At 46.1% G+C, this 21,099-nt stretch overlaps 1 protein-coding gene across 3 annotated transcripts in view; it reads right to left on the bottom strand.

Annotated features, from left to right (window-relative positions):
- Positions 1-6,753: 6,753 nt before the first annotated feature.
- Positions 6,754-21,099, bottom strand: part of LOC118217041 (voltage-dependent T-type calcium channel subunit alpha-1I-like) — a 179,592-nt gene continuing 165,246 nt past the window's right edge. For 2 of the 3 annotated variants that reach the window (XM_035398810.1, XM_035398800.1), the window contains 5 exons: positions 12,627-12,776; positions 9,905-10,039; positions 8,952-9,096; positions 8,442-8,659; positions 6,754-8,162 (listed from right to left, as the gene is read on the bottom strand). In XM_035398810.1, coding sequence (XP_035254701.1) covers positions 7,506-8,162; positions 8,442-8,659; positions 8,952-9,096; positions 9,905-10,039; positions 12,627-12,776 — 1,305 coding nt within the window. In that variant the 3' untranslated portion in view covers positions 6,754-7,505. The remainder of the gene's footprint in view (positions 8,163-8,441; positions 8,660-8,951; positions 9,097-9,904; positions 10,040-12,626; positions 12,777-21,099) is intronic. The other variant, XM_035398818.1, reaches the window with a different exon arrangement.

The raw sequence follows: 21,099 nt of genomic DNA, 5'->3' as shown, positions 1-21,099 counted from the left end.
GTTTGTGACCCATAGACATCAAAAGAGTATCTTCTTCGGTGATGCTCTGTCAGGGCTATACAGCAGCAGTCTTCCACTTCTGCTTGTTTTGAGGGCTATTAGCAAAGTGTAACCTGGCCATCCTGTTTTTGTGGCTAACTACTGGTTTGAATCCTGCAGTGCAGCCTCTGCAGTTATATTCGTGAAGTCATTATGGTGAGAATTCTCTGGTCATCAACTGTAGAGGTCTTCCTTGCCCCACCAGGCCCTTTGCAATTACCGAGCTCACCAGTGCTTTCTTTCTTCTTAATGATGTTCCAAACCGTTGATTTTGGTAAGCCTAAAATTTGGGCTATGTCTATGCCTTTTTCTTCTTATTTCTCTGCCTCATAATAGATATACAAACAAATGTGAGCACTGTACTGCATTTCAAAAAATGGGAAAAGTGTACTTGTGTTCTACTTTGTACTCATTTTATTTTTTATACTGTAAGCAGGAAGAGAAGGGGATGGATTCTGGTTTCTAGGTGTGCTTTATTCATTCATACTCTGTTCATTTCCATAAACTACAAAGCCAAAGGGAATTAACTCCTTGAGATAAGAAAGGAAAAATGCCCCCTACATACATGACCTTTGACCCGGAACAAAATTAATATCAACATTTTTGCCACTCGGAGGTTAACTGATAAGGTAAAATAATTATGGCTATAAAATCCATGAGAAAAGGGAATTGTTAGGACTGCAACGTTATTTAAAATCTGTTCTAAGAATACATGAGACGTAACCCCACCCGTGACCTTGTGAGTCATCCCCAAGTGTGGTCCATCGCGGGACCCAGGCAGCTGTCAATCTCACTCACTCACTGTGTATGATGACCACACTTCTAAACCGGCAGCTAATGTGGAACTAGATTCCCTTGGGCTTTCTGAGCCTGAGAACCATGCGGTGTAGAGTTCGGATTCCTGAAGCTGCCAATGAGCAACACGAGAGGCTTTACCTCTTATCAAAGCCCTGCTACTGAGTGCTCATGTCTGGCTGTGGCAATCCCACTTCACCTTTGCTTTCAACCTGAGCGTGTATATCAAAACTGGTATTTTTTTCCATGCGTCTGAAATTGCAACATAGATGCAAGAGTTTTATTTATTTTTAAATTAAGTTGACACTGTGAATGGAAGGTATGGTTTTCATATAGCTGGAACCAATCTGGTTGCTGTTGAGTTTGCAGTGAAGTGCTAGAGACCATGATGAAAGAGGTCCACAGAGCTGTGCATGACTCTCCTATTGGTGAAGACATTCTTCATTTAGGCTCCCTTAAGAAGCAAGTCATCTTCATAAAAGCATATACCTACTGTAAACTCTGTTCCCACCCCTAAAACCCTCTCCCTATTTCTTTTCATGCAAAGCTCCTTACCTGCCACTAGTGTTGATGGTGTTGGAAGGGGGGGGGGGGGGGGGGGGGGGGGGTGGGGGCTGCAGCTCGCATTCCTCACTCCTGTCAGTGGGATATCACATGAGCCCCCTATACTTTTATATATCCCTCAGAAATTTGTTTTCCAAAGCCTCTGGCACAACTGAGCCCCAACCTGTTATGCAGGTGATCTTTTCCAATACATTTATTCGGAGATTGGAGGAGAACTAAAAGTCCCCGCAAATCTCACAAGCAATGCCATTGCAGATGCCTGGATAGGAAATGCAAGCCATTCTTATATGCAGCTCAGATATACATCTGCCAGGTCGAGTGCTTGGCCGTGATAATATTTAATTATTCTTTTTCTTTTGCCAATTTCCATACATTATTTTCATAGAATAAAATCACTAGAAAGTTCTTAACTATTTCCGACAGCACGGATATTGGGCAGAAACCCGTCCGTATGAAGCCTTGATCAAACTTGTTTGGGCAGAGTACCAGGTGCACAGAGCAGACGTCTACAGCTAATTCACAGGTGTGATCGGTGACCTAACCAGCTGTCACTCTTCAAACAACTCTTCAAACAACTCTGAACAAGATGGAGTTTTCAGTTTAATACTTCAGGACCATTCCTAAAACAACAAATGAAGGCTATCAGTTCCCGTTGCAAAAGCAGCAGTGCAAATGATGAGTATTTAGTATATCATTCTAATCGATTTTTCAGCAGTACAAATTCTGCGCTCGCCTGAAAGAACACAATCTCAAATTCCATTTTCTAACCTTTCTGGGACTCGCCTGTCCTCTTGTCTTGGCTGTATGAGGTCACAACATTTTTCTAAAGGCTTCACGCACGGTCATATACAGAAGCCTTTACAAAAACGTCTGTGACCTCACTTACAGAGGTGTCACACACTAAGACAGTGCTACAATTGTACTGCTTTTAGTTCAGCTCGTCCAGTGGCCTGGGTGACCCGGTATGTCGTATTTGATGGACCGTGAACCACCACAGAACGTAGTAAAATAATAAAGCATATTAGGAAAGTGGTCCAACAGCCTGACCTGATGGAATGAGAAACCTTTGCAGCTTGCAGCCAGTCTACCTGTCTGCCCACCCAGGAACTCAGACAGCATATGTGGTTTCCTCGCCGAGCTTTAACAAAGGGACCAGGATTTGGCCATTACTGTAGTGCACTCTCACAAGATGAGAGGGCGCACTTCAACGCGTGAAGCTGGCCTGCTCATCGTTTAAGTGCACTCTAATGGCTGAGTCTTGCGTGGCTACAGTTCAAGTTGTTTGGGCTTCTGGTGTTGCAGGGAACTTAAAAAATAAAGTAAAATCATGCACGTGTGATGTTGTACACACCGACCTATGGGCAAGACTGTATGGTCCTACAGGATGCTTCCACGTCCTACAGCGTGGCACTTACATGCATATACAATGTGAGACAGTAACAAGTAACAAGAGACAGATAAATGGGATTGATAGGACCTGATCCAAGAAACAGAACCTTGACTGGCATTCCATCAAACCCTGAAAGCATAAGTGCTATGCATCACTGGCCAAAACGACACAAGCAACGGCCCAGGATTGATCAAACTGCACGTCCTGCGCAGGAGTAACTCCTCACTGTCCTCCCCTGCCCTCCCACACCACATACACATGCACGCAGACACACACACACATATACACACACACACACATACTTCTACAGCAACGGGTGAGGAGTGCGTGGGCTGCTGGTGTTTCCTTGTTTAGATTTAATGTGAGCCCTATAGAGTGATGCAGGAGGAAGCAGGTTTGAGGGGGGATACTGCGACATTTGGAAGACAATGACGGCTGGGAGAAAGTTATTAATAGAGACGCGGCGCTCACCTTGTGTGTGTGTGGGTGCGCGTGTGTCTGTGTGTGTGTGTGTGCAAAATAAATCAGTTAAGAAATCTCAGCTTACTTATTCTCTGCAACACATAATTGCGCGGTCAGGAAAATTCTTTACCTTACAATGGAAGCCAGGTGAGGCTGACAGCTTTCTGGGTTCCCACTGAAGCATCTCAGTAAAGATCTGGGGAGCATTCAGAACGCAGAGCGTCACAAAGCATTTCACAGAGAGCGCAACGAGAGAGGGATTTAAGAGTATGACATGATCGACCCACACACCGTTTCGCAAAACGTTCAGTGGGTCATTTTCTGCTCACACATCTACCTTTTGCTTTAACAGTAGTTCATCCTATTTGCTCTGGCCTCAATCTTTGCTGCATCCTCTGGTAAAGCTTCTACAAATTAAGACTTTTTTTTTTAAACAACATCAGTGCAAATACGCCACAGTAATGAAATATTGTGTATACATGCGACTGTTGAGTGTGTCATATGCCTGTAAAGAGAGCAACACTGCTGCTAGAACGGGACTGTTGCTGAAGCAAGATTGCAAACACACCATTGCAGACACTTGTAAATAACCACAAACCTCTAAGATTCTCTCTCTCACTCTTTTTTTTTTTTTTTTAATGCATGCCACTGGCTGGAACAAATAGCAAACGTGCAATTCAATGTGGTCATTTTCAGGTATGACGCGTTCCTGTCATTGATCAAAAAATGGGGAGCTGACACTGACAGTGCATGTTTGCTTAGACTTCACTCCATTTGGTGACATGTGGGCTATTCTGTCCTTCGCTGCCTTGTGTGGCCTTTTTTTTTTTCTTTTTTTTTTTTTTAAAACAGAGCTGCCAAAAAAACTGCACCGGGACATTTGGCACAAGTGATCACCAAGGAAAGGAATGCCCGAGTTACGCAATGTTCCCGACAGACCTGTGCTGGCAGCAGCATCGGCTGAAACGTGATGTGCAAATACATTTCCAGTTTTTGGACCATGCTACATTTACTCATGTTTAAATCTGTGCAGCGTCAAAGAACACAAAATACAATAAAAAATACAAAAATAATGCTCTAAAATGTCCACCGGGGGAGAAGGTACCATGCAAAGGTCCAAAGTCGGGGGGTCGGGAAGCCTGGCCATGATGCTGTGTTGGTTTTTGCTCCATCCAAAACACTGACTACATAACTGCATTAATTATCAGGTACTGGACACAAATGAGCATGTGATGGAGGCACTCAGCTTTTAACCAATCAGAACCGGGTTCTTCAGGCTCAGACTCTTAATAATCCACCAATCAAGCTCCGATGGAACAAAAACCTGAAGCATCTCAGGCACTCCAGGATCTGGGTTGTGTAGAGCTGTCCCAGGTATGTTTACAATATGGTTAGTGCAACAGTTTTTAAGGGACTGTGATGAAGTGGACCTTCAGAATGAAAGCAGAAATGAACACAAACTGTTCTGCAGATACAAGAACACTTTTTCATTACCAACATCCACAGAGAAATTGCTGTTCAGAAACAGTACCGCAGAGGGTATGTTCAGTTCAGTACTTCCAGGCCCAAATAAAACCAAAGCACATTTGTTTTTATGTTTTTCAAAACCCTGAGTTCTTCTTACTTATCGTCTTTGCTCGGCATGACCGCGACAGGAGCAGTTCTCATGTTGTTGCTATGCGGAAACATCAATTAACCCTTTGAGGTGTAGCATCACAAAATATGCGATTAGTATGTTCTCAACAAACATTCTAATGCTGATGTAACAGTTACTACTGGTAAATATAAGCAATGGAGATGAAGAACACCGACTTAGAATTTTGAAAAAGAAAAAAAAAACCTACTCTTCAAAGGGTTAAATAAGAGGTGTTTGGCCTCCCGTCCCAGAAACTAAGAATGGTACCACAGATTACAGAAAATAGAATTCTATTTTTTTTTTTTTTAATTTGTGAAATGCTCTTGACTTCCTTCATTGTCTTTTTTGGGGTACCCACTTGCAATATGTATGGGGTCTATCTGCATCCTTGAATTTGCAATCTCATTTAACAGTAAAAAATAAATAAATAAAATAAAATAAATTAATAAACCGGGACATCTTGTAAACCCAATCAGCCCATATATATCGTAGTCACCCATCTTTTTTTAATCTATTTATCTTAACACCGTTACAAAGACATGTAGACAGCACGAGTGTGCAGAATTCTTTTTCACAATTAGAACAGAAGACCCTACTCCTCTAAAGGAGTGCTCAGCGTGGATACTGCACATATTGACCACGGGTCAAACAGCCCTCCACAGGTCAAACAGTTACACGCGTCAGACTAACAGCGTCACTCGAGACCTCGCCAGCCCGCGTCCTGTTTGTTATTCTAACTAACAACAACCATTAAAAAAAAACATCTATTACACATGAGGCTTTGGCACAATGATAATACAACTCTGGGAATTCTGGAATGCCTGCTGTTTTTGAGTGTCACACACAAAGGTACAGTGAAGGGGACCGGTCTGCATAAAACATCTGAAAAGAGGATGCATCCTTTTTTTCCGTTCAACATCCATGCCAGAGAACATGAATGTATTACACAATACATTCTGGAGAATCTTATAAACCTTCATGTATGACACTCAGAATTTTCGAGATTTCAGAATGACAGAATCACTTAATCAGTTCACAGAACGAGGGAAAACAAACTCACGGTCCTCTCAGAGGTACCTGCCCATGATGAACTCCAGTAGGCCATTCAATCCGCTCCGTTCCCCGTAGGCTCTGCTAATTAAATTACAGAAATACCGAAGGGAACCAACGTTTGCAATCTCATGAATCCTAAGAGGCCATTTCCTATGCAGACAAAGCAGCTTTCTTTCTTGCTTTTTTTTCTACTTGAACGATCTCTCCTTTCACATACCATACAGAACTGGAAGCCACTTGCGAAAGATAAGGAGGGAAACCATGGTTAAGGAAACCCAAGAAAAGTGGAGACACGTTGCTATTCCCTCTCTTCCTTTCTCGTCTTAAAAATAGTCAGAAAACAAAAATGATCCCAGAACTGCCTGTGTGTTTAACTTTTTTTTATCTATATGTACACAGTATATAGCGATCTCACACTGCACTAAAAACTATTATTTTTTTTGTGAGCTACATTATTCGCCTTCCTCGTGTTGGTTCAGTCTTCCACACATGGGTTTGAGCAGCAATTTGAACACAGTGTCTCTCCCCACTCGTGCCGTTCCCATGACAACCCATGGCAACGCCTACCCTTTCATTTCTCCTGTGAAGACGAGAACTCCTGTCTGCTTTCCTTGCTTGTCCAGTACTGAGAGCTGCCACTCTGACTAAGAGACACAGGAGTAACACACACGTGCACACACACACACACGCACACGCATATACACACACACACACACACAAATGCACACACACGCATACATACACACACACACACACACACACATACAGGCACAACAACACACGCACGCACATGCAAACACACACACACACACACACACACACACACAAATGCACACACACGCATACATACACACACACACACACACACACACATACAGGCACAACAACACACGCACGCACATGCAAACACACACACACACACACACACACTTGGGCTGTGGCATATTCTGAACACAAATTATTCATGAAAGCTCAATTTTCTTTCTCAGAGAGAGACTGTTTGGTCTAAAGGTCAGGTCATCACAGTCCTTTCTCTTCATTTCATTTAATATCATTAGCGGCTCTCTCTTCCTGTCAAATCCCTAACACAAACATTTCTGCCAAATTACCACCTGTTTTACAATCACAGATGCACATTCCATTCAAAGGCCTGCTCAAAGAAACACTGGTGTTTTATCTAGTTACCACTGACTTCATACCTTACATTGGCCCCGTTTAAATATTTTTGCTTGTCTGCTTTAATCTAGTCATTAAAATCATGCTAATCAACACCACCGAATGTCCGACGAGGGTTTTCAACACTTCTTTCCCCTGCATTTCGTTCATTAGCCCCCTTTCTTTTTTGAACAGGCTGTGCCTCCCTGCCTGAGCTGACTCCGAAGGAAGCAGCCGCCTGTCTCTCTCTCCCTGAAACCAGGAGCTCTCCCGTTCCACCGTTCGAGGGGAAGTACAACACAGAGACGCTTCACGAACAAAAGAGAGGGAGCAGTTCACAGAACGCGTGTGAGTTAGCGGTTCGGCTAGCGAGGGCGGGGCTCCCCTGGCGGGGAGCGACTACAGAAGCTTTCATCTGTTTTTCCTGGAGCTCATGACTGTGGTCTGACTGGTGCTCTTCACCCCGAGGCTGACCCCCGCCTCCCCTTCCCTGTCCCTCCTCTCCGCAGTCCAAGGGTTCGAGAGGTAACCCCGGGGGTCCATCCCGTAGAGCCGCCGGCCCTCTTTCCCCCGCGCCGGCGCGCTCCTCTGCTCCAGGCTGCCGGTGCTGTTGCACTTTTTCACCAGCGGGTGTCCCAGCGAGCTCGGGGAGAGCAGCGAGGTCAGCGACAGGCTGCTCAGAGTCTCCGATAAGTGTTCGCTGTTGCAGGCTTGGCTGGACCCGCCTCCTCCGATTCCGATCCCCAGGTCCTCGTCGGAGGGGTCCATAGAATCCTGCCTGTTGCAGCCAGGGCTGGTGCTGCCTCCACAGCTGCTCTGACTCCTCTGGTGCCCCCTGGTGGCCTGGAGGTTAAACGCGGCCGGGGGCTCGGCCAACGGGTGCGTAAGGGGTCTTAGGGTCTCTCCCGGCGGGCAGCCGGAGTCAGCCGGGATGGGGCAGAGCAGAGGCAGCGGCAGGTGAAGGTCTCTAGGGGGCGATACGCTGAAGCACAGGCCCTCCTCCAGGGTGGTCTGCAGGCTGCCATCCGAGCTCCCTGTGGCCAGGGAGGAGTCACTGTGGGACGGGAGCTAGGGGGAGAAGAGAGGACACCAGGAGGTATGAGAGCAATTTAGCTACTCTGAGCCAAGTCTACATGCTCATAAAAAGCATTTTACAATAATAATGATAACAAAAATAACAACAATGATACTTCTTCTTCTTCTTCTTCTTTTATTATTATTATTATTATTATTATTATTATAGTGGTAGTGGCACCAGTAGTAGTAGTAGTGGTAGCAGCTGCATTTTCATTATTAAAATCAGGATGAGGCCTGGATTTCATTTGGAAGTCCGGTGGCGTTTGGTACCTGCTGGCCCAGCTCCCTGCTGTGGGCCCCTGGGGACCTGAGGGAGGCCCAGGAGGCAGGGGAGGCCAGCTTGGGAGCTCGGCCCCTGGGCACGCCCGCCAGACCAGGGCTGCTCGGATGGGCGGCGGCAGCAGGGTGGAAGAACTCCGCAGGGAGGTGAAAGAGAGGGGAGGACCCAGCCCCGCCTCCGCAGCAGCCACTGCTGAAGAGAGCGCCATCTGGGGGCAGGGAGGAGGAACTGTCAGTCTAACAGCAAGGGAAAGGTCTGATCCTTCACCCGATTGGTCAGGCAAACTGAGAGATCGAAACTCTCTGTGCATTACTTAGTGTAGCACTTTTTCAGTTAATAGTCCCTCTATGCAAATAGTCATTTTGGTGTGTTCCTGTATTTCTTCCTTGGGGTTTTCTTACAGTCACGAGTAAATCATTGAATAAACATGTCAGTGTTCTCTTTCTCCCAAAGCTGATCTGGCTTTGTACCTTTAGTTTTGACAAGCAGGCGTGGCATACCTGTGCTGTGGGACGGTGTGAGGTGTGGGGCCTGGAGCTCAAACAGACCTCCCCCCTCCTCAGCTCTGGGGCCAAAGGATGGAGATACTGCACCTCCTCCCCCCAGCTCCTCAGAGCTGTGGGAGTTGCTGCTGCTCCTCCCCTCCTGTGGGAGACACAGGCAGAGGGGTTTACCTTCCTGACACACAGCCTGTCGGTGACGCTCTCAGCCTCTCTCTCAGCCAATCAGCCTCTTTCTTAGCCTCACTCTCAGCCTCTCTCTCACCCTCTTTCTCAGCCTCTCAGCCTCACTCTCAGCCTCTCTCTCAGCCTCACTATCAGTCTCTAAGCCTCTCTCCCAGCCTTGCACTCAGCCTCTCTCTCAGCCAATCGGTCTCACTCCCAGCCTCCCTCTCAGCCAATCAGTCTTACTCCCAGCCTCCCTCCCAGCCTCACTCTCAGCCTCACTCTCAGCCAATCAGCCTCTCAGCCTTGCTTGTTTGCGGCACAATGGCGTCTTCTAAAAAAATGCATGTACCAGCACTCTGTTCTCACCGATTTAAAGTTTCTTAGGCTGTTACATATTTCACACCTTCTGTTAAATAAGCGTTGACAAAAAAAAAAAAACACAAAAACATACTTCATTGTTCTCATCTGTCAGCTATGTTCAGTATGTTCACCGCCGCCTTCTAATTATGGAATAATTGGGTTTTATTTCCAACGAGGCATCGAGCCACATCGGATGGAACGAGAGCACGCAGCAAACCGAGACGTGGATCTTCCAAGCTACCGTTAACTTTGCTGCGGTGCGCCATATGGACGAACTAAAAATAAGCACACAGATTAATGACTGGAGCTAAAAGGCACACAGGGAGCCATTTCATCCAGGGTTCTAAACCTGTAGATTGTGGAAAGTGTACAAGGTTTGAGGGGGGGCTCTGCTATCTGGAAGGGGCCACAGGAACCTGCTGTACCTTGCTGTCTCTCACCAGGAGCTGGTACACGCTGTGGTCGTCCAAGCTGAGGTCATCGGGGAGCGCCAGCGACGAGGACTTGTCCGAGAGCTGCTCTGACATCAGAGACGCCTGCTCTATCTCAGCCAGCTGGATCTGAAACACAGAGAGAGAGAGAGAGAGAGAGAGAGAGAGAGAGACATGTGTGTGAGAGAGAGAGAGAGAGAGAGAGAGAGAGAGTACATATGTGAGAGAGAGAGAGAGAGAGAGATAGTACATGTGTGAGAGAGAGTGTGTGACAGCGGGAGAGAGAGGGAGACAGCAAGAGAGGGAGAAAGACAGAAAGAGAGAGAGAGAGAGAGAATACTGCAAAGGGTCTTCTGAGTTCTTGGACAGGAACACTTCCACACCCACATTCTGACTGAATTTCTACATTTTGGACAGGAATTGGAGAGAGCACACAAAGACGGACACTGGAAACAGGAAGATTGCTTCTAGGACGAGGGCATGAATTGCTTATAAATCACAGATGAGGCAAAAAAAGTAGGGGCTGGTGAGATTGACCTGCTGAAATTTGCGTGGGCCAGCAAAGGAAGAGTGAGGTAGTGAGGCATAAATATGCACTCTTTGACAGCCACACTGTGATTTAGCATTTTTCTGGCACAGTCTGGGCGTACTCGTAGGCAAGCCAGGGGCCTATTTTCTTTAATGTTCCTTAATGGTGCAGTGCTGAGCAATCATCTTCACCCCGTGTTAAAACAGTGGTTTCCAATATGCGGATCCACAGGCAGTTGGTTGCATAGCAATAACCAGGGGCGCCTTCCCAACTGAAACGAGAGTGGGCGTGTGCCCCTGCAGATCTGTTGACCTCACTCTTATCCCATGATCACTCCCACCACCTCAAAAAGCAGTCAAACCCCCCCGTCCTCCCCCACCCTTCCACCCTACTTGACAGTGTATTGTTACTACTGGAAATGCAAGATTGTCACTCTCCGTAAGAGAGCAGAAACAAATGACTGAAGAAAAAATATTTGTAACATGGACATAACCACCCACTGTGCCCCTGGCAATAACAACGTACATACGCAGATCGCTAAACTCTGCACTGGCCTGTAAACACACAGCAAACATAGCTCCCTCATGTGCATTGCAACTGTACATTATCCCACCAACGGTATTTAGGTAGGAATATTATTCATTTTAAAATAATACAGTACAAACACATATTGTACAAACAACTAATACCATAGAATTCTGCAAGAGCTAGAATATTCTTATGGACTATTATTTAAAATACATTTCAATTTGAGAATCTATATTTGCTGTATTTTTGTGGTTGCCACATACAAATTAGAGAACTAATCTCATGACTGAGATTCAGTTTGGCCCGTTAACAGGTTTGAATGGAAAAGCCAATGAAAACTGCTCATTAATTCGAAACAGTAACTCGCTGTGGGCAATGATGCAATTTATTTTTTTGAGATAGCGGTACATTTTTGTATTTTGAGCCTGCTGCATGCTCTGACCTTATCAAGTGCTTTCCAGCGGTATTTATAATGAAACTTAAGTTAATGAGAAAATCCCCTGAGGAAAGTGAAATTGTACAGTAAGTAAATGTAATACCTCATTTGCATGGCATCCAAATATACCAAATATGTGGCTTTTGCATGATGATTTTGCATTTCTGCCCAGGATGACGATTCAATTAGTTGGGGCTTTTAGCACAAGCTTAACTTAAAAAAATTTTATTTTTAATTTTTAACTGATTAATTCCAGAAGTCAGTGTAAACAGAAATTCCAATTTCACTTGATTTCAAGACACGCATTTGCACGCATATACACAAACAGCAGAATGTCAAAATCCAAAATTGCGTGATATGACGAACCAACAGTAAGGAACCTCTGTTGCATTCATATACATTTTTCACTGCTAAAGCAGTTGAGGGGGTGGGAGTTGATTCGCAGTGTCGTGGAGCATTTCGTAGTGCGCGCTGCACACAGGGAGTTGATTCACTGTTTCACGGAGCAGTTTGGCAGTGCACACAGGGAATTGATTTACTGTTTCACGGAGCAGTTTGGCTGTGCACACAGGGAGCTGATTCACTGCGTTGCAGAGCATTTCGGCAATGTGCACACGGAGTCAATTCGCTGTGTCGTGGAGCATTTCGTAATGTGCACACAAGGAATTGATTCACTGTGTCGCAGAGCATTTGTGGCAATGCACACACAGGGAGTTGATTCACTGTGTCGCAGAGCATTTTGGCAATGTGCACACAGGGAGTTGATTCACTGTGTCGTGGAGAATTTTGGCAATGCACACACAGGGAGTTGATTCACTGTGTCGCAGAGCATTTTGGCAATGTGCACACAGGGAGTTGATTCACTGTGTCGCGGTGCATTTTGACGATGTGCACACAGGGAGTTGATTGGCTGTTTCACGGTGCATTTTGACGATGTGCACACAGGAAGTTGATTCGCTGTGTCGCGGTGCATTTTGACGATGTGCACACAGGGAGTTGATTTGCTGTGTCGCAGAGCATTTTGGTAATGTGCACACAGGGAGTTGATTCACTGTGTCACCGTGCATTTTGACAATGTGCACACAGGGAGTTGATTTGCTGTGTCGCGGTGCATTTTGACGATGTGCACACAGGGAGTTGATTCACTGTGTCGTGGAGAATTTTGGCAATGCACACACAGGGAGTTGATTCATTTTGCATTTTGGCAGCACACACAACCCTACCTGCTGTGGGTGGTGCCGGCAGCAGTCCTTGCAGGCCGGAGGAGAGGAGTAGTGGTGGAACACGGAGCCAGACAGGTTGTCAATCATCAGCATCTCACCCTCAAAGGAGTCTCTGATGAGCAGGGAGACGCTGTCCAGCCACAAGTTCTCCTGCAGTACAAACACACACACACACACTGCCTTACTGAATACACACCGCACACACACACACACACACACACTGCCTTACTGAATACACACCGCACATGCACACACACACACACACACACACATTGCCTTACTGAATACACACCGCACACACACACACACACACACACTGCCTTACTGAATACACACACACACACACACACACACACACCGCCTTACTGAACGTCTGCCTTACTCTCTCTTCATCTCTCTCATAAACACACATACACACACACACCACCTTACTGAACGTCTGCCTTACTCTCTCTTTATCTCTCTCATGAACACACACACACACACACACACTGCCTTACTGAACGTCTGCCTTACTCTCTCTTCATCTCTCTCATGCACACACACACACACACACACACACACACACACAGCCTTACTGAACGTCTGCCTTACTCTCTCTTCATCTCTCTCATGCACACACACACACACACACACACACTGCCTTACTGAACGTCTGCCTTACTCTCTCATCTCTCTCATGAACACACATACACACCGCACATGCACACACAAACACACACACACACACACACACACACACTGCCTTACTGAACGTCTGCCTTACTCTCTCTTCATCTCTCTCATGAACACATGCACACACACACACACACACACACACACACTGCCTTACTGAACGTCTGCCTTACTCTCTCTTCATCTCTCTCATGAACACATGCACACACACACACACACACACACACTGCCTTACTGAACGTCTGCCTTACTCTCTCTTTATCTCTCTCATGAACACACACACACACACACACACCACCTTACTGAACGTCTGCCTTACTCTCTCTTTATCTGTCATGAACACACGCACACTGCACAAGCACACACAAACACACACACACACATTGCCTTACTGAAAGTATCTCTCTTAGTCTCTCTTCATCTCTCTTTCACGCTCTCTATTTTTTAATCTCTTTCATGAACACACACATGCATGGTCACATACACACACGTGCAGACACACACATACACACACACTTGGCAGTAGCTACTATACCCTTATGTATACTCTCACAAATGACCAACTTGAGCCAAGTGTTGAAAATACCAGATGTTTCATGCCAGACCTTGCAAAGGAATCAGTTTGTTTAACTAGTTTCAATCTGTTAATTTTTGTTTTTTTTCTCACCAAAATCCAAATTCTCCTTCATTGCAACATCCTACAGTTCAGGGCAGTGCTGGCTCACACGTGTCTACACCTTCCCAGCCAGCCATTGGAGTCATGCAGCCATTGGCTCATATTTATTATTTGTTTTTTCACTTTTACTTTTACCACCTAAACTGAATGCAAGCGTTGCACTTTTTCTTCGCTAACTCACTTTGGTGATTTTGTTTGTAGCGATTGCTGAATTGCGCTTGTGAAGGGGAAAAAAATCCTTGGTTATAATTTTCAGTTAAAGAAAAGGCAAAACAGTGATTGAATTCCAGCCGTTGTGACAGAGGAGTCATCACATCACTGCACAAACGACAGGTGCAAAACTTTACTGTTAAAATATGAAACAAAGACAAGTACACAGTCAAATGCTCAGTGCAAAACAACTCCAATCGAGTGCATTTTACCTTACGGGCGTCCCTTACTGAACTCATGTGCTCTCTGTCAGGGTTTACTGTGTGCAATGTTTAGTAGTTCCATGGTTGTTCAAATCAGATTCTCTTTTAAGGGGATGCAGAGTGTGAGCAGTTAAAAAGCTTCATATAGGGCAGTGTACGCGTATTACACTTTTCCCTTCCGGACTCATGGACACCACTTTAAAACTGCAGTGATGGAGTTGCTGAGTCCTCCACCAGAAACAATGCAAAATATTATAATTTCCTACAAACCTCCCAGTTCCCACGACTACCATCTGTTTATACACTGGCTTATTTCAACATCTCCTTCATTCATTTTTCCTTATTTATTTACTTACTGTAGCCAACATACTGATAGTGAATTGAGACGTAAATAGATTCCTGACTCATAAATTCATAACTCAATTTCTTTTTTTTTTTGCTAGCAAAATGGGGGTATGGGAAGGAATCTTTTGCAAGGACACGTACAGATTCATCCCTGGATGTGCCCCCATAGTCTTCAAACAAGCTCAGGAAACCCACTTTTGACCCCTCTGTCTTCCAGAACTGCCATCCTGTCTGTCTTCTTCCCTTTCTGTCTAAAACCCAAGAACATGCTATTTTCGACCAACCCAATGCTCTCCTTTTTGTCGGTCAAAATGACCTCCTAGACCAGGGCTACCCAACCAAATGCCTGGAGATCTGCTGTTTTCATTTCAGCCCTAATTTGGCACAGTTTACTGATGAACAGCTCAAGGAGATCTCTTGCTGTCGAATGAGGCGTGCTCTGTTAGGGTTGGATCATAAATCTTCAGGACTGGAACATCTCCGGGAACAGGATAGGGCAGCCCTGATTTAGACCCTCATCGGTCTGGCCTCAGGGCTGACCACTCAACAGGGAAGACCCTCCTGAGCAGACCGTGCAGAGATCCACTCTACAGAGGTGTTTTCTCTCTCTCCCCCTTTCTGATCCTCACTGAATGCTCTGCAGCATCTGAGCACCATCTCCCGCTGTCCTCCCAGACTCCCTTAGGGATCTCCTGTGCAGCTCTGAACTGGTTTCCTTCCTGCCTAATTGCTCCTTCCAAATTGCAAGGCCAAAACCAGGAGGGAGTTAGGTAGAACGAGGGAACTCTTTCTACGAAGATGGTTGCCCTTCCAAGTTGTGGGGGGGGGAGAGATCACATTTGTGGACCCTATAGAGGTCCCCACTAAAGTCATCCCCCGGGATTTGGTCCTTCTTCCACTCCTCTCTCTACACTAGGTCACTTGGTTCTCTCATCTCCTCCTTTCTCTCTGCCTCTCTTATCACTGCTAGGCTGAAGACTCACATCGTTTTCCCCCCCTGCTTCCCTCTAATGCACTGCTCTCGGCATACAGAAGGCTACATCTCAACTTGTCTAGAAGAAATCCCCAGATGGATGGCTAACCGCTGCCTGGATCTCAACTTGGCTAATCACCCTCTTTAGCCATTCTGTTCTTTTTGCATTTCCTTTTGGATAATATCATTAGGTATAGCCATGTAAAGATATGTAAACTGTGTATTGGTATTTACTTTTATTTACTATAATTGGTGGTTTGTTCGGCTAACCTTTACACTTACACAAAGATGGGCCTTCTGTGCATGTTTTGTTGATATTGATCTTTTGTAATCATAACATAACATAACATAACATAATGACGAGAACAGGCCATTCAGCCCAATAAAGCTCGCCATTTTCCTTACTAAATAGTACCTAGTATTCCTGAGACTAATGCCGATGTGCTCCACTTTCGTAAGTCGCTCTGGAGAAGAGCATCGGTTTAGTGATCGTAATGGACTGGAATGCAACACAGAAGTGACAGAATTCAAATCCGAGTCCAGTGAAATGCGTGCCACTGGACAGGCAGATTATTAAATTCATCTGACTGGAAGACGAGTTTAGCTGAAGGTTTGAGTTTTTTTTTTTCAGTCCTGGTTTCCCTGTACAGCAGTAATGGAAATGGCTAATTTTTTTTTCGATCAAGTGCTTATTTATTTAAAAACTGAAAAATTACAAATTACATACATTTATCCAGCTTTAAAGAACCGCCCCCCCCCCCCCCCCCCCCACCCCGGGAAACAACTAATTCTTGTGTCCCTTAATTAAACCTTATCTGATTCTGTAAATTTGTTATTGCCTTTCTCGCAAGTGAAAAAAAAAAAAAATAAATACATGATTGCTTAACCCTGGGTGCACACACAGAGGATTCTTGGTTTTACATCACGCAGGCTCTCTAAAAACCAGGCAAATGCACAAGCAGAAGAAATGTGCATGTAATTAATTATCTGTCTCCATTAAATGTGTATTCATTTTAAAGTGCAGCGGGGTAATGAAGCTGTCAGAGCCGTCCCACGTGCAGGTTTATTTCTCTGGGAGCAATTCTAGTGAAGACATTTATGTTTAATGAAATCATGCGGCTAAATGCTAATATTTTCAGTTAAATGCCACGGGGTCAGTACATTAATGCACAGCCCCTCAATTTTTGGAGAAAAAATAAGCCCCGGAATAAATCAGTCAGACTTATGTTATCGCGCTCCTGCTTCCGTATTAATGCGATGCCTTTATCCTCCTGTTAATGGTCATTGAGGATTAAAACCATTCTCACACCCAGCAGGTGAGCGGGTACATAACGAATCACAGGCAGAGCCAGAGGGAGGGACCCGGTTTGGGTTGTCCATCACGTTCTCTCTCCCGCCCGATTGGATGCCATCAGCCTCGCCCCCATCGCGGTCCGGATCGTAGCTCAAAAAGCAGACGGGGCGCGCGACAAATCAGTTCCCGCGTAACATTCACGGGTCAAAGGCTTCGGGTGAACCCATTTATATCGCAGGAAGGGACACGCTCGGGACAGCAGCGTTCCCCCCGGAGCAGGGCGGGGCCGGCGGCGCGTTTCGTGCGGCTCAAAGCGCCCGAAGGCCATTACTCATTTCCCGCTGACGCTCCCGTCCGCGCGAAGGCGACAAGCCGCGATGCGTAAACGCGCGGCCTGGCCCAGCCGCTGCGTCTTCATTAACGGTCACATCAGAGGTCTGACTGGGCTGTCCCCCCTCCGCTCGGCTCCACCGAACCCGTCCTAAGGAAAGCCAGCGCGGATGCCACTGGGTAAATATGGATCAGGATGTCTGCCGAGCTCGGCGTCGATCTGGGACGGCTGACGCCTGAAGGCGGAGCGGCGGAACGCGCAGGCATTCTCGGCTGGCCTTCAGAGGCAGCCCGGGTTGTTTGTTTTGTGTACAGTTTCGCGGTATATTTCTTAGGGGCTTGAAACAATAAAAAGCTGAAGCGCTGGAACCGAAATAAATAAATAAGTAAATGAAAAAGGGAAAGATCTTTAAAAAGTGGCGGCGGTCAATAGGCCCGTATGCTGTATGAATCGATGTGCCTTTGTACGTAAATATCTCTGGGAGTTATATAATGTGCTCTTTCTCTCTCTCTCTCTCTCTCTCTCTCTCTCTCTCTCGTGGAGTGGAGAGCGAGCTGTGGGCTGCAGGCAGCGGGCGGGGCAGGCGTGATCCCTCCCCCTGCTCATTCGGCCATGGCACCTGCTGCGCCGGCCAGCTCTGATGGAGAGGCTGCGGGGCGAAGGGGTTGGGGGGGGGGAGGGTGTGGGAGCTGCGAGTGATCGATCGCCGCTTCGGGATTCCGATGCTCCAGCCCCAAAGCCTCTTCCTTCCTCACCCATATCAGGCCTGTTTCATCATGATTACTGCCCTCCACAACACCCCCTCTTCCACAAACACCCCATCTTCCACACTACACCACCTCTAACACTCCACACCCCCTCTTCCACTGAACATCCCCTCTTCCACACAACATTCCCCATCCCACTCAATACCCCCTCTTCCACAAACACCCCCTCTTCCACACATCACCCCCGTCCCACACAGCAGCCCTCTACCACCCAACACCCCCTCTTCCACACCTCCCCTGAAGTGCTCACTGGCTGCACCCCTGGGCTAGACGCCTCTCTGTACTACAGTATCTGCCTGTGGTTAAGGGTGCGGGGGACAGTTTTGTCATCATAAACTGCAACAAATCAGTGTCCAAGCACATAGCACTCTATTCGACTGCTCTATAATTATTCTGTCAGTCAATATAGAACGTGCTGACAGTGTAAATGTGGTTTAGTTCAGTTCATTAGGAAATATCCATAGCCAATACCACACTGACCAATACAGTGGCACCCCAATTACCTGCCAGTACTGTGCTGTTATTTCATCTGATAAAATTAAAGTAAAAAAAAAAAAGTGACTGGAGAGGGTAACTGCACTTTCTCAGTGCAGATTTGTGCACTGGCGTCCTTCTCACACGAAGTTGCCATTAGCCGCAATACCGTCATTATGAGCTGAAGTGGATTGCAGGTTCCCGCTGCCCTTTATCAGTAAACCTGAAGAGGTGTTGGCACACTGTGCTTCCATGCATGCTCCACGCTCATTTGGAAGAGCAGGGCCTGTACCTGAAGACCTGCCATCCTGTAGGTTTTCATTCTAACCAAAAATTTGGCACACCCGATCCTGCTAATTAGCAGCTCAATGAGATCTCTAGCTGTTGAATGAGGTGCGCTCAGTTAGGGTTGGAGTGAAAACCTACAGGAGAGCAGATCTCCAGGAAGAGGGCTGGGAGGTCCTGGCAGATAGTGTGAAGGGACCGATGCTGCCATGACAACACACAGAGCACATGGGCTTGGCTCGGCCGGACTGGCGTGAACATACGGGCCTCCCCTTTAAAAAGAACAGCAGGGCCTGGTGCTGTGTGTGCACCCGTGAACACGCGTTCTCCGACGGCTGTGTCCAGCTAACAAGCGCGAGCCTGGAAGAGGATTTCTGACAGCACGACGATGCTTTGCTGCCACTTCCGCAAGACTCTTCCTCGTCCCTCTCTCTGTCGCTCCCTCCCTCCCCTCATCTAGCCTCTCTTCATAATCTCTCTTCACCACCCTACAGTTCTGCCATTCTTCCCCATTTATCCCTCAGTTTCTCTCCATCATTTCCCTCTCATACCTTTCTTCCTTCCCCTCACGAAGGAAAGATAACTCTGGCTTTTTTCTCCATTTTTCTACCCCTCCTCTCTGCTGTCATGCCAGCAGCTCTCTGATTGTGCAGGGTGGAGGAGAATAGAGGGGAGGCTCACAGCCAGCAGAGCTTGTGCTTTCACTTCCCCCGAAGCACACAGCAACACACAGTATGGTAAACACACAGTATGGTAAGCACACAGTACAGTAAGCACACAGTATGGTAAGCACACAGTACGGTAAGCACACAGTATGGTAAACACACAGTACGGTAAGCACACAGTACGGTAAACACACAGTACTGTAAACACACAGTATGGTAAACACACTGTGCGGTAAGCACACAGTACGGTAAACACACAGTACTGTAAACACACAGTATGGTAAACACACTGTGCGGTAAGCACACAGTACGGTAAACACACAGTACAGTATGGTAAATACAAGTACAGTAAGCACACAGTACGGTAAGCACACAGTATGGTAAGCACACAGTATGGTAAACACACAGTACGGTAAGCACACTGTACTGTAAGCACACAGTACTGTAAACACACAGTACTGTAAGCACACAGTATGGTAAACACACAGTACTGTAAACACACAGTATGGTAAGCACACAGTACGGTAAGCACACAGTATGGTAAACACACAGTACGGTAAGCACACAGTACTGTAAGCACACAGTACGGTAAACACACAGTACTGTAAACACACTGTACGGTAAGCATACAGTACGGTAAGCACACTGTACTGTAAGCACACAGTATGGTAAACACACAGTACGGTAAGAACACAGAACGGTAAGCACACAGTACGGTAAACACACAGTACTGTAAGAACACAGAACGGTAAGCACACACTATGGTAAACACACAGTACGGTAAAATGACAGCTGTGGGAGGCAGCCAGTGTAGCATAGCGGTTAGGTAACTGCGCTTGCAATTACTAGCTTCTTGTTTGGATTCCCAGGTGGGTCGCTGCCAGAGCACCCTTGAGCAAGGCGCTTGAGTTGCTTCGGTAAATACCCAGCTGTCTAAACGGATTGCATGTAAAACACTGTAAGCCGTGTAAGTCGCTCTGAATAAGAACGTATGATAAATGCTAAAATGTAAAATGTAAAGGAAAAGACCAGTTAATGCCCCTGCTCTGTACAAATTACAAAAAAACATAACTACCCAGGACCTAAAGCTATGCAGATAAAAAGTACTGGGATATTTTGTGGCTATTTTATGGCCCTGTATCATTGACTTTCACATAGTGTTTGCATATGCACACAAGAAAAACATGGCAGCACACTTTGCTGAATGCTTACTACACTGTAATTACTTATTAATAAAAACGTACTTACCTAATACTGACATAGTACAAACAAATTGAATTGTATGGCTAAAGGCCACCAATGTAAAAAAAAAAAACAAGAAAAACCGTGACATTTTTAATTAATCCCTGAATCCTGGAATTACAGCTGTTGATTCAATAGAGCTGATTAGTACTTTCACTCATTTCTACAGTGCTGATATGAAAGAAGATTATGGTTTTGAAATCCCGCTATTCTCATATGCATGAATATATCACCCAGTCAGGTGATACACCACCCAGGGATAATCAAGAGTTAACATCAGGAGTCATTTCTGGAATCGCCTGGGCACTTCTAAGTAGCAGAATTACCATGCCT

Source organism: Anguilla anguilla, chromosome 2, assembly GCF_013347855.1.
Source record: "Anguilla anguilla isolate fAngAng1 chromosome 2, fAngAng1.pri, whole genome shotgun sequence".
NCBI lineage: Eukaryota > Metazoa > Chordata > Actinopteri > Anguilliformes > Anguillidae > Anguilla > Anguilla anguilla.
This window is presented reverse-complemented; position numbering and strand designations above follow the sequence as displayed.